The sequence below is a fragment of the Bipolaris victoriae genome (assembly GCF_000527765.1).
Source record: "Bipolaris victoriae FI3 unplaced genomic scaffold scaffold_31, whole genome shotgun sequence".
Classification (NCBI taxonomy): domain Eukaryota; kingdom Fungi; phylum Ascomycota; class Dothideomycetes; order Pleosporales; family Pleosporaceae; genus Bipolaris; species Bipolaris victoriae.
Genome location: NW_014575361.1, coordinates 263,282 through 288,134, shown reverse-complemented (window position 1 = coordinate 288,134; position 24,853 = coordinate 263,282). Strand labels below are relative to the sequence as shown.

The 24,853-nt window shown below is 50.9% G+C and overlaps 12 protein-coding genes across 12 annotated transcripts; 7 read left to right on the top strand and 5 right to left on the bottom strand.

The window, feature by feature from the left end:
- Window positions 1–45: 45 nt before the first annotated feature.
- Window positions 46–2,084, bottom strand: COCVIDRAFT_25642 (hypothetical protein; the record flags this gene model as incomplete). Its single annotated transcript, XM_014702336.1, has 2 exons — window positions 46–1,962; window positions 2,013–2,084. The coding sequence occupies 2 exons, from the start codon at window positions 2,082–2,084 to the stop codon at window positions 46–48; spliced, it is 1,989 nt and encodes a 662-aa protein (XP_014557822.1).
- A 404-nt stretch (window positions 2,085–2,488) lies between these two features.
- COCVIDRAFT_96150 (hypothetical protein) lies at window positions 2,489–3,825 on the top strand (the record flags this gene model as incomplete). The annotated part of the gene is made up of 2 exons (XM_014702418.1): window positions 2,489–2,713; window positions 2,761–3,825. The coding sequence occupies 2 exons, from the start codon at window positions 2,489–2,491 to the stop codon at window positions 3,823–3,825; spliced, it is 1,290 nt and encodes a 429-aa protein (XP_014557904.1).
- A 906-nt stretch (window positions 3,826–4,731) lies between these two features.
- COCVIDRAFT_61936 (hypothetical protein) lies at window positions 4,732–5,691 on the bottom strand (the record flags this gene model as incomplete). The annotated part of the gene is made up of 1 exon (XM_014702417.1): window positions 4,732–5,691. A coding segment is annotated over one exon (960 nt), but the record flags the coding sequence as incomplete, so codon positions are not given.
- A 978-nt stretch (window positions 5,692–6,669) lies between these two features.
- On the top strand, window positions 6,670–8,181 carry COCVIDRAFT_25639 (hypothetical protein; the record flags this gene model as incomplete). Its single annotated transcript, XM_014702335.1, has 5 exons — window positions 6,670–6,807; window positions 6,876–7,009; window positions 7,070–7,524; window positions 7,575–7,810; window positions 7,864–8,181. The coding sequence occupies 5 exons, from the start codon at window positions 6,670–6,672 to the stop codon at window positions 8,179–8,181; spliced, it is 1,281 nt and encodes a 426-aa protein (XP_014557821.1).
- A 359-nt stretch (window positions 8,182–8,540) lies between these two features.
- COCVIDRAFT_96041 (hypothetical protein) lies at window positions 8,541–10,519 on the bottom strand (the record flags this gene model as incomplete). Its single annotated transcript, XM_014702416.1, has 3 exons — window positions 8,541–8,706; window positions 8,762–10,297; window positions 10,344–10,519. The coding sequence occupies 3 exons, from the start codon at window positions 10,517–10,519 to the stop codon at window positions 8,541–8,543; spliced, it is 1,878 nt and encodes a 625-aa protein (XP_014557902.1).
- Window positions 10,520–10,972: 453 nt separating this feature from the next.
- COCVIDRAFT_96194 (hypothetical protein) lies at window positions 10,973–12,291 on the top strand (the record flags this gene model as incomplete). The annotated part of the gene is made up of 2 exons (XM_014702415.1): window positions 10,973–11,205; window positions 11,253–12,291. The coding sequence occupies 2 exons, from the start codon at window positions 10,973–10,975 to the stop codon at window positions 12,289–12,291; spliced, it is 1,272 nt and encodes a 423-aa protein (XP_014557901.1).
- A 529-nt stretch (window positions 12,292–12,820) lies between these two features.
- Window positions 12,821–14,880, top strand: COCVIDRAFT_96168 (hypothetical protein; the record flags this gene model as incomplete). The annotated part of the gene is made up of 3 exons (XM_014702414.1): window positions 12,821–13,150; window positions 13,200–13,612; window positions 13,659–14,880. The coding sequence occupies 3 exons, from the start codon at window positions 12,821–12,823 to the stop codon at window positions 14,878–14,880; spliced, it is 1,965 nt and encodes a 654-aa protein (XP_014557900.1).
- An 848-nt stretch (window positions 14,881–15,728) lies between these two features.
- COCVIDRAFT_95976 (hypothetical protein) lies at window positions 15,729–16,793 on the top strand (the record flags this gene model as incomplete). The annotated part of the gene is made up of 1 exon (XM_014702413.1): window positions 15,729–16,793. The coding sequence occupies one exon, from the start codon at window positions 15,729–15,731 to the stop codon at window positions 16,791–16,793; it is 1,065 nt and encodes a 354-aa protein (XP_014557899.1).
- A 591-nt stretch (window positions 16,794–17,384) lies between these two features.
- COCVIDRAFT_36769 (hypothetical protein) lies at window positions 17,385–19,009 on the bottom strand (the record flags this gene model as incomplete). The annotated part of the gene is made up of 3 exons (XM_014702412.1): window positions 17,385–18,131; window positions 18,184–18,321; window positions 18,374–19,009. 3 exons carry the CDS (start codon window positions 19,007–19,009, stop codon window positions 17,385–17,387), a joined length of 1,521 nt encoding a protein of 506 aa, XP_014557898.1.
- Window positions 19,010–20,649: 1,640 nt separating this feature from the next.
- COCVIDRAFT_95894 (hypothetical protein) lies at window positions 20,650–21,570 on the top strand (the record flags this gene model as incomplete). The annotated part of the gene is made up of 1 exon (XM_014702411.1): window positions 20,650–21,570. One exon carries the CDS (start codon window positions 20,650–20,652, stop codon window positions 21,568–21,570), a length of 921 nt encoding a protein of 306 aa, XP_014557897.1.
- A 421-nt stretch (window positions 21,571–21,991) lies between these two features.
- COCVIDRAFT_25632 (hypothetical protein) lies at window positions 21,992–23,001 on the top strand (the record flags this gene model as incomplete). The annotated part of the gene is made up of 2 exons (XM_014702334.1): window positions 21,992–22,553; window positions 22,679–23,001. 2 exons carry the CDS (start codon window positions 21,992–21,994, stop codon window positions 22,999–23,001), a joined length of 885 nt encoding a protein of 294 aa, XP_014557820.1.
- Window positions 23,002–23,332: 331 nt separating this feature from the next.
- Window positions 23,333–24,694, bottom strand: COCVIDRAFT_96152 (hypothetical protein; the record flags this gene model as incomplete). Its single annotated transcript, XM_014702410.1, has 1 exon — window positions 23,333–24,694. One exon carries the CDS (start codon window positions 24,692–24,694, stop codon window positions 23,333–23,335), a length of 1,362 nt encoding a protein of 453 aa, XP_014557896.1.
- Window positions 24,695–24,853: the final 159 nt, after the last annotated feature.

The window sequence follows — 24,853 nt, the reverse complement described above, 5'->3', positions numbered from 1 at the left end:
TTTTCCCTAACGCCTTGTATCGTCATAGAAGATCCAGTTGAACGCTTACAGTCCCTTCCCTTCAAGATACTCCTGCACCCTTTCCAATAAATCCGCCTTCTTCCCTGCGATACTCTGACCCCTAGCACTCAACCACTGCTTCAGTACGGCAACAGTCTGTTTGCTAATCTGCCCGCTATTATTTATATCCGCCATCTGCTGATCTGACATGCCACCATTTTCATCACCATCATCTGCATTCTTAGACTCCTTCTTCACACGCTTAGCTACGGGCTTCTTTTCTTCGACATCGACATCGGCTCCGCCGGTACGTTTCTTAGCAGTGGGTTTGGCACGGTGTGCAAGAGCAGATTTCTGTTGCTGAGCATACACTTCTTGGAACTCCTTGCAGTAGTCTTCTATATATTCGCCGCAGCGCTTGTCGATTTGCTTGAAGCGCGGTATAGTCTTGTCGTCTGGATGCTCTGGCAGCTCTTCTTCCAACGCGAGGGCTTGAAGAATGCGGTAGAACCATTGTAAATCAGGATTGGGATATCTGGAAGGATCGTATATGCCTTTTGGTAGTTGGAGTTGCTCGATGATGAGGCGCATCTTGTCTGTTAGGGCGTCGGTGGTCTTGAGTGGTTCCTCAGGAGGTGTAGGGAACTGTCGAATGTCATCGGCGAAGGGAAGAGGTACGAGCCAGAGCCCAGGTGGCATGACTTGCTCCCTTTCTTCGTTGGTTTTCTCTTCGCCTGGAATGAGTGCTGCTAGGGTAGGCGCAGCGTTACGGCGTGGAATAAACCATACTAAACCCATCTTTTTGGACTTTAGTAGCTTCCGCTGTAATGCCGAAAAGACACGCGTTGAGCCGATATAGTCTGCTTCTGATGGATAAATGAATGTTGACTTGTTCGTATTCGCCCAGATGGGTACGCTGGAAAGAGGCTTGAAGCCAATTATACGTATGACAGGTTCACCGAAACATTGCCGTATCTTCGTGATTTCTTCAGGTGTGAATGTTATCGCGTCACCACCGAACTTGTACGCTTTCCGTAGCTCAGCCTTCTCAACAGTACGTGCGGTGTCGTCGGCCATGTGTGTAGTTGATGACGTGACTATTTGTGGTTTCTCTCCACCAACCCATACATAGCATGATTTGACATGCTCCTGGCGTTTGATCAGGATGTATCCCTTCACACCAATTTTCAAGTCGGGGCCTAATTCCAGCGGCAACGAGAATAGAGCACGGCGAGGTGTGGCTTTCGAATTGATTGAAGAGATGAGTTGTTTCAGAAGAGAAATGCCTTCACCGCTCTTCGCAATTTTCGTGGTAGAAGGTATAGCAACTGGTGCATCTGGGTCTGAGGGCGATGTTGGATAAACAAGATCATCGTAAAAGCGTGATCTGTCAAAGTTGTGGTCTGGTTGTGAAATGGGGAATAGATCAATGGTGCAGCCCAAGTCGTATAGATCGCGGGCTCGTGTGACTGCAGCGTCTTTGTCTGCTTTGGCTTTGACCGGATAATCGTTGTCGGTGACTAGGAACAGACGTCTTGACGAGAAGTTTGGTGCTTTGGTGGTGAAGATCTGATTTGCGCAAAAGAGCACTGTTGCTATGCTGGCTCCATCTTTTGCCGGCTTGAGAATCTTTTCGGCTTCTTCCTCGTCCTCGACCATGTCTCTCAGTCTTTTAACGTCTTGTGCTGATGGAACATCTAGGTCGGCCAAGAGATAGCAGTGTTGAAACGTACTGTCGCCGTCTTTTAAGTCTGTTTCCTCTGTGCCAAATAGCAGTATGCCCATCATATCGTTTGGATTTGAGATGATGCGCTGCTGCATTAATTGGTAGGCACATTTTAGAGCGGCAGAGGTTGGTGAGTCGCGTTCGGCTTTCTTGTCTTCTGACTTGGGCGGCTTTTCAAGCATACTGGGACTGACATGGATGGCGAAGAGAACAGCATCTTTAATAGTCTTGTAACCCTACATCATGTCAGTACAGTCCAAAAATACCGAAAATCAATTGACCGCACAGTATCGTCAATTTCCTCTTCATCCTCGTCTTCTTCCTCTTCACCTGGTCGGTTGTCTTGAGGGTCCGCCATAATGGAAAGTTGTGGTCAAATAGACGTGGAAGATGCCCTGATTTTGTAGGTCAAGACGGTGGTTGTTTGATTAATTTACAATCACTTCTACAGCGCGGCGGATTAAAGGTATAAAAACAAACTCCTACAATTGTCGCATTCAGGTTGGAGCGGCGGGACAACCCCAGGCAACCGTAGGCACGCGCCTTAGCTCCAACGCGACGGCACGTGACCTGTAGCCACAGTGGGGCATCTCCGAGCAGCCGATCCGCAGCCTCGATCGTCATCGCTACCAAAGAGGCTGCGATTATTGGTCGAAGCTTTTCCTGCTCAGACATTATTCACTTCGGCGTTCTGGCCTTGTGGCAGTCTAGTACAATACATTAGTTTGAGAAAACGCATTCTTTCTCGTCGTAATCTCCACAATGGCTCTGCGGATATCTTGTTCCCACGCTGCAAAGCGTGCAACTTCCCTCACACCCGCCACATCCGTCCTTTCGTCATACAGTGCGCAATGGAGAAGAGGAAATGCCACCGTCGCCCCGACGCAGGTTACGCCGGGAGCAAAGGGCCCAACTGCCATGGTATTCATGAACATGGGCGGGCCATCCACTACCGATGAGGTTCACGGCTTCTTGAGCATGTTGTTTGTATGGCTTCCACTTACGTGTCAATGAAATTAAACTGACTTAGACAGGCCGACAAAGACTTGATTCCTCTAGGACCCCTCCAGAACTACATCGGACCTTACATTGCAAGGAGAAGAACACCCAAGATTCAAAAACAATATGCCGAGATTGGTGGAGGATCGCCGATCAGAAAGTGGTCGGAATACCAAGCCGCAGAAATGTGCAAGATTCTCGACAAGACTTCACCCGAGACAGCACCGCACAAACCATACGTCGCGTTCCGTTACGCCAATCCTCTTACTGAAGACACCTATAAGCAGCTGCTGGCAGATGGATTTGGAGGTGGCAAGGGTGGTCGCGCTGTCGCCTTCACGCAATACCCACAATACTCATGCTCTACTACTGGTTCTTCGCTGAACGAGCTCTGGAAGTGGAGGACAAGACTGGAGGGCAAGCGTGCAGCTGGAGAGACTGGACAGGAAGTCGAACCTGAGGGCGCGATCAAATGGAGTGTCATTGATCGCTGGCCTGCTCACCCAGGTCTCGTTGAAGCATTTGCCCAGCTCATCGAGAAGAAACTCGCCGAATACCCTGCTGAGCGAAGAGACGGTGTCGTAATTCTCTTCTCTGCACACAGTCTACCAATGACCGTCGTCAACCGCGGTGACCCATATCCCTCCGAAGTTGCAGCCACCGTTTATGCAGTCATGCAGCGCCTAGGTATGAAGTACAAGTACCGTCTTGTATGGCAGTCACAGGTCGGACCTCAGCCATGGCTCGGCGCACAAACTTCAGACACTGTTAAGGAATACATGAAAAAGGGCCAGACAGATATGTTGTTGGTTCCAATCGCATTCACAAGCGACCACATCGAGACGCTGTACGAACTTGATAAGGAGGTCATTGGCGAAGATGCTGAAGGTCACGAGGGTGTCAAGCGTGTAGACAGCTTGAACGACAACCGTGTCTTCATCGAAGCGCTAGCGGACATTGCCAAAGCACATTTGCAAAGCGGTCAGGCCTGCAGCCCTCAAATGACTCTCCGGTGTCCAAAGTGCACTAGTGAGAGGTGTTTAGCTCAGAAGGAATTCTTCGCAAGCCAGACACAGCACATTGATCCTCCTGCAGCATAGTTTATAGATAAAATTGCTGTTGTAAATATAGGAAAAGTAAATTCTTCATACTCAAACTCATAGTAACTAATATTCCAAACGTGACGTTGCGCTTCTTCCCTTGTCAATTATCCTGGGTATCTCTTACTCAGTTCCAAACCCCCAAGCCACTGTGCGTAGTTACACCCCACGCACTTGCCCTGGCACCCAAGGCGCTGGTTCCCCATAAAACCGATCAATCGTAGATGCAGCAGCCCAATCACCCTTTTGCACCGGCGGCCTTACACCATATCTTTGAGCCGATGGCTCAGGAAGTTTACCGCTTACCCTTGACGAATGCTGCTTCCCGCACGATAATAGAGAACAAGATGCTGCTGGTCTAGCGACGCGATGCATTTTTCGAGATGTGCGGGAAAGTGCTGGGCCGGCACAGATGAGTTGCTTAGCACCTGGTTTGTGGAAAGAGGAATATTCTGCGGAGTGCGGGTACTGCGAAAAGAGGGTTATGAGGGTGGTTGTAGAGAGATAGAGAGTGTATCCCCCGATGGTGCCGTCCTCTTCCACGGAGTAGACTTCGAGTTCTAGGTGCTTAGGTCCGCCTTTTATCACGTGCTTTGTTTTGCCGTTGGCAATGTGGCGTTTGCTGAGGTAGAGGTGGGTTCTGGATGTGCAGCCGCTGAAGAGGGACATGCAGAGGGGTGTCCAGTCGAGTCCTAGATCGGGGACTTGGGATTGGCAGTGGGCGCAGGATGTGATTGTGTCTGCTGGATTGTGGAAAAATGTAGGGCAGATATCTGCGGTTTTTACTGGGAGAGCGAAGAAGGATGGGTCTCTGGGTGATTTGGCGAATGTCTCAGGGGTGAGTTTGAGCTCCAAAGCATTAACTAGGTACAATGTTGTGCATGGACAGAGGGAGTCTGGGAAAATGTCGAGAAGGTTGAGAAACATTTCTATGTTGGACTTGTTGCAGGCGGCGGTTATGGAGTCTGCATTTTGAACAACTGAGAGGAGAGAGATGATAAGATCGCGGGATTGAGAAGCCTCTCTTGTTGACAGAGAGCGGAGGACTGAGATGAGATCGAGACCCATCAGCTCGTTTGAGCCGCTCAGATGGCTAAGGTAAGCGTGAAAGACTTGAGTGGATACCATATTCAAGTTTCTCATCGAAGACGAGCGATCTGGTAGTAATTGTGAAATCCCTGGAGTCGGTGTCGGCTGAATTTCCGAGTCGTTGACGAGAAGTTTGAGCTTTCTTGCTAGAAGTATTTCTTGAGTGATCCAGGCTCTTGTCCAGTAAGTCTGCTCCGCAAGTTCGTTCCAGTCCTTCCTCAACTCTTTATTTCGCTTGCTTAGATGGCTGTTCCATATCCTTAGGGTATCATGATATGTCTTGGGCTTTGATGCGTTCAACTCACGCCAAAACACGAATGCTCGTTCTATCCGATCACTGTAGCCCAGCCATCCAACAACCTCTTCAGCGCCTGGATATATTTTTGACATCTGAGCGACCTGATGGGTCCTCTCCAGGTCGTTACCCTGGTCAATGCAAACGGCATCTATCCAGAATGCGCGTGATGAAGCTGCGTACTTTTTTCGTGCAACTTCCATGAAGTCTTTAAGGTTCCTTCTCACTCTTGCAATCTTTCCATTGATCAGAACATCCTGCTCATTGCCTGGCGGTCCCCAAACGTAGGAAAGGCAGGTATATCTTGATGAGACATGAGCATGCCATATCTCACACTGTATAAGTCCTGTATTTGATAGTTGCGGTAGAAATTTCAGCAGCCTGATGGAACCTCCGGTGTAGTTCAGGGGCTCGTAAGTGAAAGGCAAAGGCAAAGGAGCGGTAGGACTTTGTCGTGTCTTCTGGCGTGTAGTGAACCCCATCCTCTCGGATCGGTTGTGAGTCAGATTCAGATGTGTTATTATAGAAGGTCCTGTAACTAAGATAACTTTGGTCGATTTTCGAAGCAGTATAATTCTGTGGTAGGAAAACGAGACATTGTAGCCACTTTATGAGGAATGAGACTACTATCTGAAACTTATTCTGGTTATTTTCGTCTAACCTTGGCGACGCACAACTCATTAAGCGCGCGAGTATCCATTATATGAATTAGTCGGTCGTAGGATGCGATAAAGTTTCACACGCCTGTTCTGAGTCTTCTCCATGGTCATATAAGCGTATAGATTAGCGCGCGGTTGGCGAGATGCGAACTAGCCCCAGCAACTCATGCAGCTCGACTAGGAAAAGGATTTACAGGGACGTCTATAGGTGAGACATCGAGTTTCAACAGGCAATTTGGTAAATGTAATGGGAACACGGTTGGGATGAGAAGGACCTAGTGCGTTAACTGACAGAGTAAGGAATGCTTCGATCGATGCTGAAAAGTACATCCCATGTCCTATTTGAGAGACATTTGCTGACCACCCAAGTTCACTGTTGTCCTGTCTTCCATCAGACGGTTATGCAGGAGGCCTTTCCGTTCGGATGGCGCACTCGGACCGTTGCTTTTCGTACTGATGGGGGCGATAATACTCATGTCCCCGCATGTCCGTAATCTGTAATGCAGCGGATTTTGTTAGTTGCTGATGAATTGCTGGTCTTTAGAGAGAGCAAAGATGATTTCGCAGAGAATGGGAATCCCGAAAAGGGTTATCAAGACACTGTTAACAAGGCTGCATGCTCCGAGATGTTGTTGGGTCGGAGAAGATCGGGATATGGTCAGAATTGGCGTTGAGCGGAGCCTAATCGCTTAGCGCGAAAGCGGATCCCCGAGCTGGCGGAGCTGAGCAACTTTTCGAATCAACACCACCACCGCAGTCAACCCCGACTTCACCCCTCGTCCATCCTGCTCGCCCTTCACAATGCTGTCCAGGACAATTAGGCGGAGCATTGCCTCGCCCTTGAGGCGCAATGCCATCATCCCTGTTGCGCGCCCCGCCTTCAGGTCTGTCACCACCGACGCCGCTTCATCGCATACCGACCCGGCCAATGTGCCCTCAGTAAGCAATTCTCCCCGGCGGCCAATTCACGGGTGACAATTGTGCAATGGGTTACTAACTGCTTGTAGGAGGACGACAAGCCCTTTGAGATCCGCCTCTCGGACGAGGCATTCGAGACATATGAACTCGACCCGCCGCCATACACCATGGACGTCACCAAGAAGGAGCTGAAGCAGATGTACTACGACATGGTCGCTGTCCGGTATGGAGTCTCGGAATTCTAAAATTCCCACATGTTATGGCCTTCTAACGCGGGAAATAGACGCATGGAAATGGCCGCTGATAGGCTCTACAAGGAGAAGAAGATTCGGGGTTTTTGCCATCTGTCCACTGGTCAAGAGGCTGTCGCCGTCGGTATCGAACACGCCATTGAACGCGCCGACCATCTCATCACCGCCTACCGCTGCCACGGCTTCGCCCTGATGCGCGGCGCAACCGTCAAGTCCATCATCGGTGAATTGCTCGGCAGGAGAGAGGGAATTGCCTACGGAAAGGGTGGATCTATGCACATGTTCGCCCCCGGCTTCTACGGTGGAAACGGTATCGTTGGTGCTCAGGTCCCCGTCGGCGCTGGTATCGCCTTTGCATGCCAGTACACCAACAAGAAGAACGTTACCCTGGCCCTCTACGGAGACGGTGCTTCCAATCAGGGTCAAGTCTTTGAGGCTTTCAACATGGCTAAGCTCTGGAACTTGCCCGTCATCTTCGGCTGCGAGAGTGCGTAAACTATTCCGCAAATACATGTGAAGTCTGCTAACTGGACATAGACAACAAGTATGGTATGGGTACCGCTGCCAACCGCTCATCTGCCCTCACCGATTACTACAAGCGTGGTCAGTACATTCCCGGTCTGAAAATCAACGGCATGGACGTCCTTGCCGTTAAGGCCGCCGTCAAGTACGGAAAGGAGTACGCCGCCGCTGGCAAGGGTCCCCTCGTTTACGAATACGTCACCTACCGTTACGGAGGACACTCCATGTCCGATCCCGGAACCACATACCGAGTAAGTTTATCCGCTGTGTGATGCATGCTTTAAATACTAACAACATGTAACAGACCCGTGAGGAGATCCAGCGCATGCGCAGCACAAACGATCCCATTGCCGGCCTCAAGCAGAAGTTGCTCGACTGGGGCGTTACCTCCGAGGAGGAGCTCAAGTCCATCGACAAGCAGGCCCGTTCCGACGTCGATGCTGAGGTTGCCGAGGCCGAGAACATGGCTCCCCCAGAGCCCACTGGCAAGGTCCTGTTCGAGGACATCTATGTCCGCGGCTCTGAGCCTGAGTTCCTGAGGGGACGCATTCCCGAGGAGAACTTCTACTACACCGAGCACGACATGGGTGGTGAGAAGAAGCCTGTTGCCAGGACGGCATAAAGGCCTCCCTCTTTTTTATGAAATTAACGGGTCCCCGCACATGAGCCATCGAGGCATGTGGTGTGGGGAAAGAGGGGAATTGTAATTCTAGGATCTAGAGGCTTTCTACATGCGTGTAACAGCTAGGGAGCGTGTAACCTTGTTCGTCTTGAACGAAACCTTTTTGATTGCACCTTATTCTTGCATCTAAAATGTGTGATGTTGGAAATGCAAATGGTGTTTAGAGATATGTTGCAATGTCCTTATTTTCTCTCGCATAAGTCGTCTAAGCAAATGCATGTACCATCTACGTGGGTATCACGATTCTAGATTCCAAATGTCGCAAGTACACACTGCTACGCTGTCCTTGTGCAACATGCCTAGCCCTCTCCACCACTTGCATTTTCATCCTCAGAATCCTCTTCAAACTTGCGCTGGACAGACTTATCTTCGCGCTTCCTCTTCGTCGCCTCGATACCTCCAGACGTCAGGTACAGGAACTGCGGATCCTTGTAATTATCCAAGTGGGTAAAAAAGGTATTGAATCTAGTCTCGTTAGCACCCAAAGTCTATTAGGGATAGAGAAAAAAAATGAACATACTGGTTCCCCTGTGCCTCCTCCCTGAAAATTCTCTGATAGATCTCCCTCTCCTTAAACTCCTCAATCTTATCGTTGTACTTGTTGAAATCAATGGGATCGCGAGCATGCTGTTTGGCAAGTTTGGCGTTGTAAGAGTCGAAAACAGGGCGCTCGAGGAGTAAACCCAAGCCAGGTGCTTTAGGAATACGCACAACTTCGTTCCCAAAGCTCTTATCCATGATGGCGGGATCGGTACCGCAGCGGACTGTTAGGGCAGCCATACCGACCATTTTGCGGATCTGGTGCATCATGAAGCTTTGGCCGTGGACTTTGAGGCTGAGCCATTCGGTGTCGTTGATGATGATGGGTTTGGGTGCGACTTTGAAGCTTTTGATGTAGCGCTGGGCGGATTTGTCGTTGAACTTTTTGTGGACGGTGTAGTTGTGGTATTTGTGGGTTCCGAGATACTTGTCGAGTGCGGCTTGGACGCGCGCTTGTCGCTCGGGAGAGATGCGGTAGGCCTTCTTGATGTCAATGTAGGCCTTTTTGAGCGTCTTGATGGCTTCTTCGAGGACAGGCTGATTCACGACGCCTTCGGGCAGAGAGCGTGTGCCGTCGGTCGAGTTATCGAGAGTGACATTGGGTTCCTTCTGCTCTATCGCGTCGATGGCCTGCTTAACCTCGTCTACTGGTTGTTCACTGGCATTGGTCTCGTCTGCATCTGGCATTGCAGTCTCCTCAGCTGCTTCAGTGTTCACAGGTTTCTCTTCCTTATGCTCGTTGTCGATTGAGGCGTCGATTACAGGGTCTTCACCGGGCTGCGCATCTACAGCGTCAACGTTGTAAAGTGCCTCCAGAACGAGTGGCCGTATTGAGTCATCAAGAGACTCCAAGATAGGTTTAATGTGCTTCTCCTCGACTTCGGGCCAAAAGTCTGTGACCTCGGCTTGTCTCTTACGGTATCCCTCTAGGTCGTTCTCTTTCTCTGCATACTCTTCCAGCTTCTTGCCCAGGTAACTTGAAGGGTGTGGTGGGAGGAAAGAGTGCGTTGGAATAAGGTATTCGTACCATCTCGAGTCGCATGCCTGGTAGCAGCTGAAGGAGCCGATCGTTCGCTGAATACCCCAGACCCTGATCTGGTCTGGCAAATGGCTGTTGATCTTTTCGAGGATATCATCATCCTCGATGATCAATTTCAAGGACACAACGTTGCCGGCAGCATGTACACCCTTGTCGGTACGAGCGCAACGCACAAGGGAGGACTTCTTGGGGTCAGATGCGTTCGCCTTGGAGATTGCGCCGGCCGCAACGAAAGCATTGAACAGATCGCCTTCAATCGTCTTCTGCTTGTTGTCGATCTGCATGCCCTTGTAGCCAGTGCCTGAATAACCAATCATGACTGCGACTTTGCGCTTCGGCCTGCGCTCCTCGGCCTCAACCTCTTCCGCAGGAAAAGCTGCGGGTAGAGCTGGTCGCTCGTTTTCGCCCTTCTCGTCCTGCTCTTTATATTTGGCTTGCTGTTCGGCATTGCGATCCCGTCGATCTAATTGGGAAGAACTTGCTTAGTTAGACAGGCCGACTGATGTTGAAGAAAGGCGCTCACTTATGCTCCTTACGCCCCATATTTCTCTTCTTATTCGGACGGCTTCCGTGCTGTTGGCGTCCACCACCTCCCCGCGCGGCATTTCTGCGATCGCGATCTGCCCATTTGCGCTTCTTGTCGCCTCGGTCGCCATTCGACGAGCCGTGGTCGCGGCGGGGGCCTTCGTTGTCAGACATGGTCGCAAAACACTCCTGGAAAGCTTGGCCCAAGATATAAGGCAGCTGGTCATGGAGTAAGGTATTTGGTGAAGGAGTCTGCTGCTACAAGTGAACGACTAATTGTGGGGTCGCAGTTTACCATTTTCTTGAAGCTCCAGGCTTGGCGCGGCAGGTACGATTCACCGCCCTCACCACCGCTTACTCTAGCTTTCTGCCTAAGACATTACAACTTCAGCTCGTCTTCTCATCCACCCTCGCGCTGTCACATCAACTCGCGTGCGGACGGTCGTTACAAAGAGTAGAAAGGGAGCCGGCTGTCCCGACACTTAAAAGGCTGCACTCGCTAAACCACATCGTCGGCGCGTTGGTCCGGCGCATTCGAACAAAGCCCTTCAAAGCCTATCGCTTTTCTCCTATCCTCCTGAGAGCCCTCTCAGGAGCCTCTCTACAGTCGCCACCATGGGTGCCGCTATGAAGGATCCTGTAGAAAAGCGCGCAAAGGATCCCGTACAAGTCGTGAAGCAGTTGCTACGGACCGTAGTCCGCATGTTCTACGAGACAGAACACATTGTGATCATGGATGCCCTATGTTACCACGGCGCGCTGCCTGTGGCTGACATGACCATTATTCTGGATGCAGGCAAAAACTCGAAGCACGTGAGCAAGGTCGCGGGTAAGCTCAGGGAGGCTGGTTTGTGTTCTTCGTAGGTGTTTCAATGCTGCTGATGACGATCCATGCTGACAGGCTCAGGTATACTCAACATGTCATGCGCCAAGGTGCGAACAAAGCATCGAGCAGAGAGTTCTTCTACATCGACTGGCGCCATGCTGTCGATTCGATCAAGTACAAGATCTACAAGATTGACGAGGGAATCAAGAGGGATGCGAAGCCCACAACCGAGAAGCCCGAGTTCAAATGCTTGCGATGCAAATCGACATACACAACCATGCAAGCACTCGACCACCCCGATGACAACCCCGGACCGGACGACAGTGGTTTTCTCTGCGCGAGATGCGGGTTCCGACTAGACGAGATCGATCCAGACGCTCAAGCAGACGATATTGACGACACCCCAGCAAAATTCAATAAGTTGTTTGGTCCACTTATTGAGACAATGAAAGAGATTGAGAGTATGGGTAGCCTTCCGGCAATGGAGCCAGCAGACATAATTAGCGAGAGGATTGAGCTGCCTCGCGACAGGAACGTCGACCCAGGCACTCAGGTTGAGGTTATAGAGACGACTGTATTGCGACCAACGGCAGTGAAGGGCATTGACACAGGACCAGAGAAGATCAACGTCCAGATAGGATCGAGTGCCGAGCAGAATGAGAAGCAGCGAATGGCAGAGAAGGCCCGGCAAGAAAAGATCTCCATGCAAAACCAGTTGCCTTCATGGCACACTCAGTCGACTGTCATCAAAGATGCTGCCGGAAATACTACAGCAGTCAAGCAAGAGGACAACGGGGTGGACACGCCCACCATCAAGACTGAAGGAGGTGATGCCATTGCTAGTAATCAAAACCTGGATGCCGTCTTTGCTCAGATTGAGGCTGAGCGACGCAGAAAGGAGCAGGAGGAAGAAGACGAGGACGATGAAGATGAGGACGAAGATGAGTTCGAAGATGTTGATGTCGGTACGCCAAGTGCTCTTCCGGATGCGAAGCGTGTGAAGTTGGAATCGTCAGCTGCTCCAACGCCCTCGGCTGCCGCAACACCCGCTGTGATTACTCCGGCGGCATCGAACGGAGGAGACGAAAGCGAAGAAGACGAGTTCGAGGACGTGAATTGATGTTCTGCATAGCGTGGGCGTTTGGGGGATGACATGTGTTTTCACTTCTTGGACGGATACATTGGCGGGTGCCTTGGGCTATCGTCTGTTCATTATTTCATGTATGGGATGGGTTTTGCTTGGAGAAATATAATGCTGTGCTGGACGAGGCATCTGCAAGGCGTAGAATGAGTTGGTGTAGTTTAGATTATCTGTACAAAAACCAACAGTGTGCTTCTTTGAAAAGCTCCATTGCAATGGGTTTCTTCGAAAATTCACAATAATTACATACTGTATTAAGACTTACTGTGTGCTCATATGCTTTGTTAAGCAAAGTGATGAGGTACAAGTATGACGGCGCCAGTCAGCCACCAGCCCTACGGTCCCTTGCGACCGGGACCCTAGGCGAGCTTCTGCTTGCCCCATCCCACCTTCAGACCCCCGCGTGCCTTCACCACGTCCTCCGCACTCGCCCCGCCAGCACCATTCACCCTGTTCAACATCTCGGCGGTTTTTCCTGACGGATGGTCGAGTGAATTGCGAATCAAAGATGGCCGCCTCGACAAGAGATCTTACTACGCTGCTTGCGCAAACCAGCATCGAAGACCATGATGAAGTGCTCAAAGCCACCAATGCGGCTCTCAAAAAGTCCAAAGGCGATCAAGATGCGCAACATACCAAGGCCGTAGCACTCTTGCACCTCGACCGATACGAAGACGCCTTACAAGTGTTCGAAGCCGCACCGGAAGTCCAGAAGAAGGCACAATTCGAATATGCATATGCGCTCTACAAGACAGGCAATGCGGCCAAGGCGGTAGAAGTGGCACAGGCGGCAGCGTCAGGAGCAGGGCGTGGAATGAAGCATATGCTTGCTCAAGCGGTAGGTGTGGGATATGCGGGGATGCGTATACGTGGCTAATGGCATCCAGGCGTACCGTTCTGAGAACTTCGCTCAAGCCACGAGGATCTACAAGGAGCTTGCAGACCAGAACGTCGAAAGTGAGGAGTACGATATTCGAATCAACTCGGGAGCCGTAGACGCCCAATTGGAATGGACTGGACAGGGAGAGCTGGCACAGAAGAAGCAGCCCACACGAGAGGATCTAGAGGTTTTCGAGACAGCATTCAATGCGGCATGCGGCAGTATCTCGCGCAATGAATTTGGACAGGCGCAAGTGTGCTTGAAGCGCGCAAAGGACCTGTGCAATGCGCTTTCGGACATGAGCGAGGAAGAGAAGCAGGCTGAGTTGCTGCCAATTACAGTACAGCAAGTCTATGTCTTGATACAACTTGGCAAGACCGATGAAGCAGAAGAACTGGCTACGAAGATCCCTTTCGCTGAGTATGATGCCTCTGTAACAGTACTGCATAATTTCTAACAGCACCAGCATCAAGGAACTTTCGACCCGCTACATCGCTCAAGTGAACAGCATTGCTGCTTCAAAAGAACACTCAAACCCTTACCTCTCACATCGTATATTCCATTCGTCGCCTCAGCCTCCTGTTACCGATCAGCTCTTCTCCTACCAGTCGAACATTCTCCGAGAGGACGAATATGTCATCTCACTCTTGTCACAAAAGGTGACCGGTGTCGCTGAATCTACCCAAAAGGTCATCTCTGGAACCCCCGCCCCATCGCTTTCTCCTGTTGTCAACATGGCGGCTGTGCTCAATGCGGCAGCCCACGCCAGGAACACGAGCACCGAAAAAGCTGCGTTGAAGGCAATATTGCCTCTTCTCGAGAAAAGGCCAAATGATGTCGGCCTCATACTTACGATAACACAACTTTATGTAATCACAAATAACTACGCTGCTGCTACATCCCTTCTTGAATCCTTCTTCAAGCGTCTGGAACAAAGCGGCTCCGCGTCCGATCTCGATGTACGCTTTGCGCCAGGGCTGATCGCCGCACTCATTTCGTTGTACGCACAGCAAGGGCGCCCGGGAGCATCAAAGAACGAGTTGGCAAAGGCAGCAGAATATTGGCGGAAACCCCACAAATCAAAGACAGAGGCGCCTTCCAAGTCCCTCATGGTTGCTGCTGGCACAGCACTCCTTGACACGCACAATCCAGAGAACGTCAAGTCTGCAGGTGAAATTTTCAAGGGCTTGTATGACCAAGACAACGAAGACCGAGCAGCCATTGCTGGCCTTGTCGCAGCGTACAGCATCACAGATCCTACCTCAATACCCGCAGATCTCCTCGCATATCTGCCAGAAGCGAACCGCTTAGTATCCGACATCGACGCTGTTGAACTCGAAAAGGCTGGCGTCCCCCTTGGCAACGTCACCTCGGTCAATCTCGCAGCAGAATCACGGAAACGTAGCCTTGCACCAACCAATGTGGCACCATCGAAATCCAAGAGGTTACGAAAATCAAGGATGCCAAAGGACTATGTAGAAGGCAAGAAGGTAGACCCCGAGAGATGGTTACCGATGCGTGACAGGAGCTACTACCGTCCCAAGGGACGAAAAGGAAAGAAGAAGATGGATGGCCTTACTCAGGGAGGTGTAGTAGCAGAAGACAAGGGCACTCCAGCCGCTCAGGAGAAGAAGGGTGGTGCCGACAAAAGCAAGAATAAGAAGAAGGGTAAGGGCGGCAAATGGTGAGTGACGAAGATCTCTCTCTATGCCATCATGTACTGTTTAGAAGCGTGTAGCCAGCAATCGAGCCCTATTCAACATGCTGTTTCATGAATGAGGCGGCAATCACCAATTGTGCAGTATTGCCCCACATTGCTCAAATGCCAGGATAGTCCATCCGGACATTCCACTACTCGTGGTTGGCCGAAACAGTGCCATGTCCACACAGTGTAACTATATACGAGCATTATAGAGTAATATAAAATTTCCTATAGCGTATCAATCTATATGTAAAGTCCAGTACTTTTGTATAAAAACGTATTTTTCTAACTACGTTATAGTAACAGCTTTGTTTGGATTGGAACTTATTTTGTTTCGGTACTTCGGTCGACCAAGAACTACCATCAACCAGTCCCGCAACTGAGCTGGCATTAGAGCAACCTATCAATGTAACGCGGCAATCGGATGCCTCCGCATCAAGGTCTGGGCGAAAATTGAACCAATGGTTAGCCTACTTACTTGACAGCACTAAGTGCAAACCAGCAAAGCGGGCGAGAAAAATGGATATCTTAGACAAGCCGAGATTTACCGCAAGCCGATACACCTCGGTGGTTACTGGATAGAGTTAGTCGACCGCATACGTTGTTACGTGTAGAGACGTAGAAAGTCTCGGATGACCACAGAAACCCTGTTAACACTTGACAGGTTGTAGTGTAGTCGATTGTTATTTAAGGTGGGTCATGGCCACGCACTGGATTTGCTAAACTCAACTACCTACATACCATTCGACATACTATCAACCCCCACTACCAATCTCCTGCTACTACATACCAACAACACAGAAAGAACAAACAGTAGAATCCAACTTTCTCAAAATGTCAGGCCAAGAGACTCGCCAATGGGTTCTCGCCAACTACCCCGAGGGTGAACCCGTCATCGAAGGAGAAAACGCAACCTTCAAACTGCAAACCACTACACTCCCCCCACCAGGACCCGAAGAAGTCCTCCTCAAGGCCCTCTACTTCTCCAATGACCCGGCCCAACGAGCCTGGATCAACACCAAAATCGAGCCAGAGCGTCTCTACGTTCCCCCCGTCCAAAAGGGCGAAGCAATGCGCTCAGGCGCCATCTGCGAAGTCGTAACTTCCAACAGCGACTCCCTGAAGCCCGGCCAACTCGTCATAGATTTTAGCCTCAGCTGGTCCGAATACCTCGTTGTCCCCGCGAAAGCCGTGCGCCCCATCCAGACCGACCCCAGCGGCGCAATCCGGCCCACGCACTTCATGGGCGCCCTCGGCGGCACAGGTCTAACAGCGTACTACGGTCTAATCGACATTGCGTGCGCCACTGCCACCGACACGGTGGTTGTGTCTGGGGCCGCGGGCGCCACGGGCTCCCTCGTCGTCCAAATCGCAAAGCACATTGTCGGTTGCAAGCGCGTCATCGGTATCGCGGGCGGAGCGCAAAAGTGCAAATGGGTCGAGAGTCTGGGCGCAGACGCCTGTGTCGACTACCGGTCTCCCTCGTTCAAGCAGGATCTCCGTGCTGCGACTGAGGGATACGTCGACGTCTACTTTGATAATGTCGGCGGCGACATCTTGTCGCTTATGCTCACCCGCATGAAGAAGTTTGGTCGCGTTGCCGCTTGCGGTGCTGTATCTACGTATAATACCGTGGGCGACAGCGGCGTCAAGAATTGGGCTGAGATTGTTAGTAATCGCATTGAGGTCAGGGGGTTTATTGTGCTGGATGCTGTGGAGCAAGGGAAGACAGGCGCTATGATTGGGGAACTTGTCAAGGCGGCTAAGGAGGGCAAGATTCAGCTGGGTCCTGAGACGGAGACGGTGGTGCCGACGAAGTTTGAGGATGTGCCCAAGACGTGGATGATGTTGTTTAATGGGGGCAATAAGGGCAAGTTGGTTACGCAGTTGACGGGTTAAGAAAGAGAGAAAAAGGTGGTTTTGTTCTAGAAGAATAGATGGAAGATATATAACAATCTAAAAGATCATGTTTAGCACAAAGTTGCATTTCTTGATCAAGAGGAAGTTGAAGGGTATATATGTACGTTGTTTCTCCTCAGATACGCCTGAAGGCCTTTCTAAACCCCAGATTTCCGCCCTTCATTGTATCGTCCAGTCTTGTTTTTCCCTAGCCAGGTTCATGTTGTAAAGTCCAAGGGGGGACTTGCGTCGTCGTCGGTATCGCTGCCGTACGCAGGGAAGTCGTCGTGTGTGCAATTTCGAGTTGCTTGTGCTTCCGTAGCGTAGAAGAGACTTGGAGGCTGGTGTTTCCTGCTGGACAGTGACCCAGCTCCGTCTCTTGGATATCGATGGACTCTCGATATTCTCTTGGAAATCTGGTGATACGCATTGCACAGCAAATCGTCTAAGTCCCGATAGAGTGATAAGCGCTGTACCGATCGAAACGTGTGCTGGCCTTCCATTCAGGAAAGCAAGGATCAGATTATCCTTTGCACCGAATACGCCTGAAGTTCGCCTCCGTGTAGTCGTTGCTCCCACAATCCCTTCCTCTCAAATATACCTCGGATCGTCTTTGATCGTCTTCTTGACATCCTCTAGGGGATACTTATCCAGATTCTCATCTGCCTGATACAACTCGGGTACCTTGCCCCGCTTGTATACCTTGGTACACCACGCCACAGCCGCCTTCTCACCTACCATCTCGTAGTACTTTCTCGCAACCATAAGTGGAGTCAGGGACCCGAACTTCGAAGCGTACCCCGTGTTGACTCGGTAATTATACGGCACGCCTCTGCATATGGAGTCAGCATAAGACTGGAGTTGGCGGCTCCACATGAGGAGCTGCTTGGGTTCTAGTTTGCGGTATTGGCGGAGGAGCTTGAACGTGTTGCCTTGCATGATGAGCATGCTGGACCAGTAGATTAAGTAGCAGATTCCTGCGCCGAAGTAGTGGAAGTCAAAGACCGGGTCGAAAACGCGGTCATCACAGATATCCATGAAGCCTTCCATTGATTCGAGGTCGACCTTGTTGTAGCGGGGTCCGTGACGCTCATAGTCAGCGATCCAGGCGAAGGCGTCGTTGGCGACCTTTTGCGAGTCGTCGATTACACTGTCGATTTCTTCTTGGGTGCAGTCTGGTCGCGAGAGTTTGTCGGTACGTTCGAGAAGCCGGGGGATCATGATGCAGATGTCGATAAGGGCCACATAGGGATCGACTTTTGCTGCTTTGGCAGTTACTGACATCCATTCGGGGGTATCGAGCATGGAGGCTTTCCGCATTAGGATGCCGATGCTTAGCTGTGAGGACTTAGCAAGTGTAGCGAGTCGTGTGACATCGGGTTTATCATACCGAGTTGTATCGGATTCCATGATAGATTTGCATGCTTAGTCTGCTTACGAAGGAAGGTGGTCCTCGCTGCTTTACCAGATGCAATAGGCCTTGCGTGTGGTAAAAGAAGCCATGGCCCCGTGTTACGCCGACAAAGACCTGCAGGAAATGTCAACAATGTGCTCTGTATAGGAGAATATTGAACTATTACCTCATACAGCGAGAGCAAATATGTAGACAGAAGCGTCTCATCTTTGAGAGCTGTCTCTGGGTCCTGAATAGCGTGCAGCATCTGACTCAGTGCTGTGCTGTAGAGTGACCTGGAGCGATGAATAAGAGGGGAGTTCATTTTGTCTACTGCCAGCTGAGCTGCAGCTAGCGCATCAATGGCAGCCTCAAGAACAGGACTGTTGGCGGGCAGGTTGGGTAGGCCAAGCATCAGTGCAGATGGGCCTGGCAATGCCTGGCCTTCAGTTTTCGGAAGATACAGCGCGACGAAGGTGCTGACATGTTGAATGCGTTCCGAAGCAACAACACTTACTTGCTTGGGGATATCGGGCTCATACTGCACACTTTCTATCCGGATTCCAGTGCTGCCCTGCGACTTTCCCTGCTGTTTTGAGTGAGAGTAAGTTTGAATGGCGAACTTGTAGCGGTTCTCATCCTCCTTGATCAGTGCGGGCTTGTCTCTTTTGGTGTCGAATTCGTGGAGGATGAAGGCCTGCGTCGGCCGGTAGCCCGGGCATTTTGTCCCGCGCTTCAAGCAAGTGTTGCATTCAGGCTTGGATTCATCGCAGCGGACTTTTCTTTTTCTGCATTCGAAACAACCAGTCGATCTTTTGGGCATTTCTCACGGTTGGAGCGGGACTGCTCCCACGCGTGTGTCAGGGCAAGTCGTGGGAATGGCCGAGAAGGATGGATCCAGATGTAGGTTCCGAAATAGTCGAATTAGGGGAGAATATACCACATAAGACCGGGACAACTGAGCTCAGGAAGTCAACGGAAGAGACTACTATAAGCTAGGACGCGTTTCGTGGCTAGCTGTGTCTTCCACTTGCTGATCACGGGGTCAACGGCCGCTTCCAAGCTGTTCCGCATGCACAAACCTAAGGGGCGTGCTTCTAACCCATGAGGGGTCGGGGACACTAACCGCATTCCAAGAGTCTCCTCGGCCCAATGGCTGCACAGCCTCTAAGATGCGACTAACTTTCCCGTATAGCGACAGATTTGCCCTCGCATGGGTGTGACGGATCAAATGTCTGGAGTTTTTCCTAGAATTTCCAAGAGGAACCTATGGCAGAGCGTATATTTTTGGTGAGTGCAGCGTCACACATGGATCGGCGTTAGGGCTGCAGGAGAGGACCCGTAAGTGCTTACCTTACGGAAATGATGTCGGCAACCGCAAAATGGGAATAAGATGGATATTGCGTATCGTATTGCGTATCGTATAGACTGTGTACGTGTATATGCAAACCTTGTTGTGAAGCAGTGGATTGCTTCTGCGAGTGAGAAGAGAATCGACAAAGCAACCAGCGCGTCCACCGACCAGAGTCCAACCATCATTCTCGTCTCGACTCGCACTGGACGCTTTGCAAACATGGGTTTGCAGGCTCAAGGTTCGAAACAGGTTTTGATTTGACGATTCAAGCCACAATGGCAATGTCAAATACCCATCAAGGTAATGTTCAGCTGGACCCCTGAAGCCCTACAGTATAGCCCCCGTATAACTGGTTCGGGCTCGGCTGAATATAGTTGAAAATCTCCTCTTGGTCCCATGTAAGTAGAGTAGGCCATTGCGGGCCATGCGTACTAGTAGGTAGACATCTATCCAACGCCAAATGTCCCTAACGGGCCGTTTGGGCGGATCAATTTGCCATCTAGGACGGACCAGCAGTAGCTTGTGTGGTGATTCTGCGCTGTTCAATTCGAAACACCCCGGCCTATTGAGATAAGTTTAAGTTGTCGAATTCCCCGGATCAGCAGTTTTATGGCATGTTTCTGGGGTGAGACTGAACATAAGCCGGAGGAAAATATGATACCTCTTGGCGGAGGTTGTGTTCTTGGCGGCGATGGGACTATCAGAGGCGAACGCGAAAGCGATCATTAGTGGGGTGATCGTGATGCCGAGTCTATCACATCTCAATCGGCCTTCCCGCTCCACATTTTAGCCGCCTCCCGTCGTTCCACGGAGAAGCCTCCCGCCAGATCTCGACGCTAAGAGTGACGTCACGCGTTCGCTTCGCTACATTCTCTCCAAAAAAAAACTACTCCAAGGGCAGCAGAGACGTCTACTTACATCCCAGGCTACCCGATTCGTCACCGCATCCAGCCATGGCCGTTGTGCTATTCTTATCCGCCCCCGTCATGGCCTTGGGAATACTCGGCTCACTCGGCTACCGTCTGCTACCCTTACTATCCAAAAGAAGTATCTTGGCATTTTCTCCAAACTCGCTGCGGATCCGAGAAGTAGTGATAGCAATCCTTGCAATGATGCTCAAATCCATGTTTTATTCAGTTGTCAAAACATCAGGCCCAACGCCTGTGGGATTGCACCTCCGCTCGCCTCTCGTCATAAGTGCCGAAGACGTTGTTCGCTTTGATTCGGCAGTTGGACACAGAGAGGGTACCAACCCTTCGCACTTGAAACATGGTCAGCTAGCCCTATTTCTCTCGGCCATGACTGAGCCGGGCATGCTTCTACTACTCGCCAGCCCGTGGTGTCCTATCAATCCCCTGGGTGCTGTTAACGTCCGTAACACATTCGAGCTAATTCGTCCGGAATTATGTGACCTAGAGAAGCTTACGAAGATGGATTCGATGCACGTGGATGCAGTAATGCACCCAGAACCAACAAGAGTAAAGCGTGGAATCGAGTGGGCTCTCGAAATAACGATCAGTACCCCCAGCAAGAGGAACAATGGGACGTACCAGACTATTTTCCGCCAAGTTTTCATTATGCTGGAATTCAAAAAGATGCCAGGCAGCGTCATATCAAAGAGCTTGGATGAAAGCAAACATGATACGTCAACACCAGGATCTACACGCACTAATACGCAAATCTCATTATCCAAAGACGATCCATTGAAATGGGCAGCGTTATGCAAGGACTACAACTTCATACATCTGTCAGGACTCGCTGCAAAGCTGTTCGGTTTGCCCGGAAAACTTGCACATGGAAACCATGCAGCTGCAAAAGCATTGCAGAGCTTGCTTGACGCTGAAAACACGGCATTGCCGAACAATACCCCCCTGCAGATGCGAGTGGACTTCAAGAAACCAATGGTAGTCCCTGGTATCTTTGAAGTGTGCATAAAAGAGTCGCCGTCTACCGGCATTGGATTTGAAATCCTCCAAAAGGGAAAAGTCCATGCTACTGGCGCATATGGTCCACTAGAGCCAGACAGATAGTAGTCTCATGAGCACCTCGAGACGATCTCGTCCTACTTGCATACTCCATCCAGCGTTCATACTCGAGTTGTGCATGATGACAACTTTTTCAACATCTGGACCAATCCTTACAACCTTGCTTACGTGTTCAAGGCGGAGATATGAAGTTGCAGCCAAGCTCGAAGGATTCGGCGCTTAAACCCCACAGCAGAACTTATACGAGAACCTCGGCTCAACCCTAGCAATCTGCAATTGCTATACCAATAGTACCGAGAATCATGGCGAGCTCAGTCCCTTCGCCTTCCTATCTCAACCTAGGCTCTTGGACAGTGACAGCGTTCCTGCAGTCTCGCTGCTGGGTTTATCTTTCACCTCCACGCGAAGACTGACCAGCCCTTCCTGTACACCCCCAAGCTGCATCGCAACTCGTGCCCAATAAAACATGGCCCACGCCGCCTCTAAAGACGACCTTCGAGTCAGCACCCTCTTCAACTTCAGCTCGCATGTCGTACTCGTGACAGGCGGTGCGACTGGCCTCGGCGAAATGGCCGCGCAGGCCTTTGTGCAAAACGGCGCACGCGTCTTCATCGCCTCTCGCAAAGAAAGCGAGCTCTCGTCGACGACCGCGCGCCTCAATGCCCTCGGCCCCGGCAAATGCGAATACATAGTCGCTGACCTCAAAGACAAGGCCGGATGCCTGGCCCTCTGTGAGGAAATGAAGAAGCGGACAGACCGCCTGACGGTGCTCGTCAACAACTCGGGCGCCAGCTGGGGCGACGACTATTACAATTACCCCGAGCACGCATGGGACAAGCTGTACGCGCTTAATGTCAAGAGTATCTTTTATATGACGGTGGGGCTCGAGCCGTTGCTGCTCAAAGGAGCCAACGCGGATACGCCCGGCAGAGTAATTAACATTTCAAGCATGGCAGGGATAGGCACCATGGATGTCACAACGGGCGAGACTGGCGGGCTGAGTAAACCTGGCACTGGCACTTTTTCATGTAAGTTCTCTTTTTTTTCCCTTACTCCGATTCAGGTTTGCAAAAAATTGTGGATATCACAGTTCCCCCCCCCCCCCCCGTACGTACTCATGGAAAATTTTGCTGACGAATGGTGTGCGATCTAGATGGTCCAGCAAAGGCGGCGTGCATCCACCTTACTAAGATGCAGGCTTCGAAACTCGCGCCCAAGAATATTATGTGCAATGCTATTTGTCCCGGTGTTTTTCCCTCGCGGATGACGAGCTTTGGACTAGAGAAATATGCAGATTCCCTAACGGCGACACAGCCAACGGGCAGGGTGGGCAAACCTAGTGATTTCGCTGGTTTGGTGCTATTCTTGAGCAGCGCGGGAAGTGCGCATATGACGGGCAATGCTATCGAGATTGATGGTGGTGCGGTCCTCACGGGATTCAAGGGCAAGGTTGCAAGTTCCGATAGTAAGCTGTAAGGTCGGTTGGAAGTTGAGTTAACGGGCCCCTTACTAGTGGCTTGTTTTTGGTTTCAACGGTCGATAGTCTACTATGCCAAGCAAGACTATGATGTCGTGTAGGTACGTACACCTACATGCATTAATGCCGAGTTGGAAGGGTAACGGGGACTTATTGACGTGCATTTGATTCTTATTCTGCATGGATTGACGTATTTGCCCAGGGCTTTGTACTAGATAGCGGACCCAGAAGCTGACGTTTTCTCTTCATGACGCTAAACATTTCTGTACAATCCAATACGCCTTATTGGCAGATAACAACGAACCACCCTGTGGAAAAAGTACATGTTGATCATGGCTCCTCAGTCTTTGCCCTCTTTTCGTCCGCGCCACTATCATCAACCTCGAGTTTCCTTTTACTGCTACCTGCATCTTTTGATCCGGACGTTGCCGCTGGTGCGGCTGGCTTGGCCTTTTTCTTTACCATGCCCGAGACATCGTTTGCGTTCTTGGCCGCTTCGGCGAGCTTTGCTTTTTGGGTTGCAGCATCCGCACCCATCATTCCACCTAGCAAGCCCTGGAAGACTGACGAGTCAATGCTGTCGAATTGTTGCTTTGTGGGGTCCGACTTGAGATCTACAAGGCGTGTCTTGAGGTCCTCTAACATGCCCTTTTTGTCGTTGATGATGACTTGCTTTTCCTTCTTTTGCTCTGGCTTCAGTGCGTCCGAGTCGAGCGCAGCTTCTTCCTTTTTAAGTCTCGCCTCCAGACTCTGGATGGCGAGGTCGGTCTGTTCAGCAGCTTCCTTCCGTAACTCCCAGTTGACGCCGTCTTCGTCTTCCTTTCCTTGCTCCGCCTCTGGAGGCGCATCTGTTGATTGTCCAGTCTGGTCTTCGCGGACCTTGGATACAGATGCAAACTCGAGCGCCAGTGAAAGCGAGTAGTGTGCTTCTGTGACGTTTTCGTGTTCAAAAGGATACAGTTCCTCTTGCAGTGCAAGCGATTTGCGAGCGTCTGCTACAGCATCATGGAAGCGCTCGTTTTCTAGTGAGATCTCGACAAGGAAGCCGTGACAGTCGGCAATCCGCTCCTTGATGATGCGCTCACGAGGACTCAACTCTGCCTTTCCTTTGCCCTTGTCTTCAGATTCACCTTCCTTGAGTACCTGTAGTTGTTTTTCGTACAGGACGCGAGCTAGCTCGAAGATCTCGTATGCGTTACCAAAGTCGTCGTCCTCCTCCTCTTGCTCGCCGTCCTGTGTCTCTTCATCTTCATCTTCGGAATCGGTCCAGTTTTCGTCACCCTGAAGCTGGAAATATGGCTTGTTCTCTACCGATTCTGTCTTGGGTTCGCTCTTTGCAGCACTCGAGCCTTCAGCTGTCTCTGTCTTTGCAGCCTTCTTCGGTTTCGGCTGCTTGTTCTTCTTCTCCTCTTGTGCAACTTTGTTGCCTAGCACGTCGCTCTTGGCAACTGCAACTTTGTATAATGCGCGCCCGTAGTAGAAAAGCAATTCGGCGTTCTCGGGAGCCATCTCGCCATTGAGCTCGGCTTGAATCTCGACAGCATTGGCATAGTTCTCTGCAGCGGCGGGAAAGTTTTTGGTAGAGTAGTGGATAGAGGCGACTTGCGACAGCTCTGATAGCTTCTCTTTGGTCTTGGGGATGTCGTCAGTCTCAGCGACAGTCGCAAGTGGTTCAGTGGTAGGTTCGGCCATTTTGTGTGAGTTTTCGTGAGTATGTGGGGTTCTTGTGGGGTATGCGACTGCAGAATTGATACTGCGCAGTTTCAATACTGAAGGTGAAGGTGTAGGGTGTTGTGTTTGGGTGGGAATGTTGGTGGTTGCTAGGAAAAGCGGGCTGCTTTTAGCGCGAAA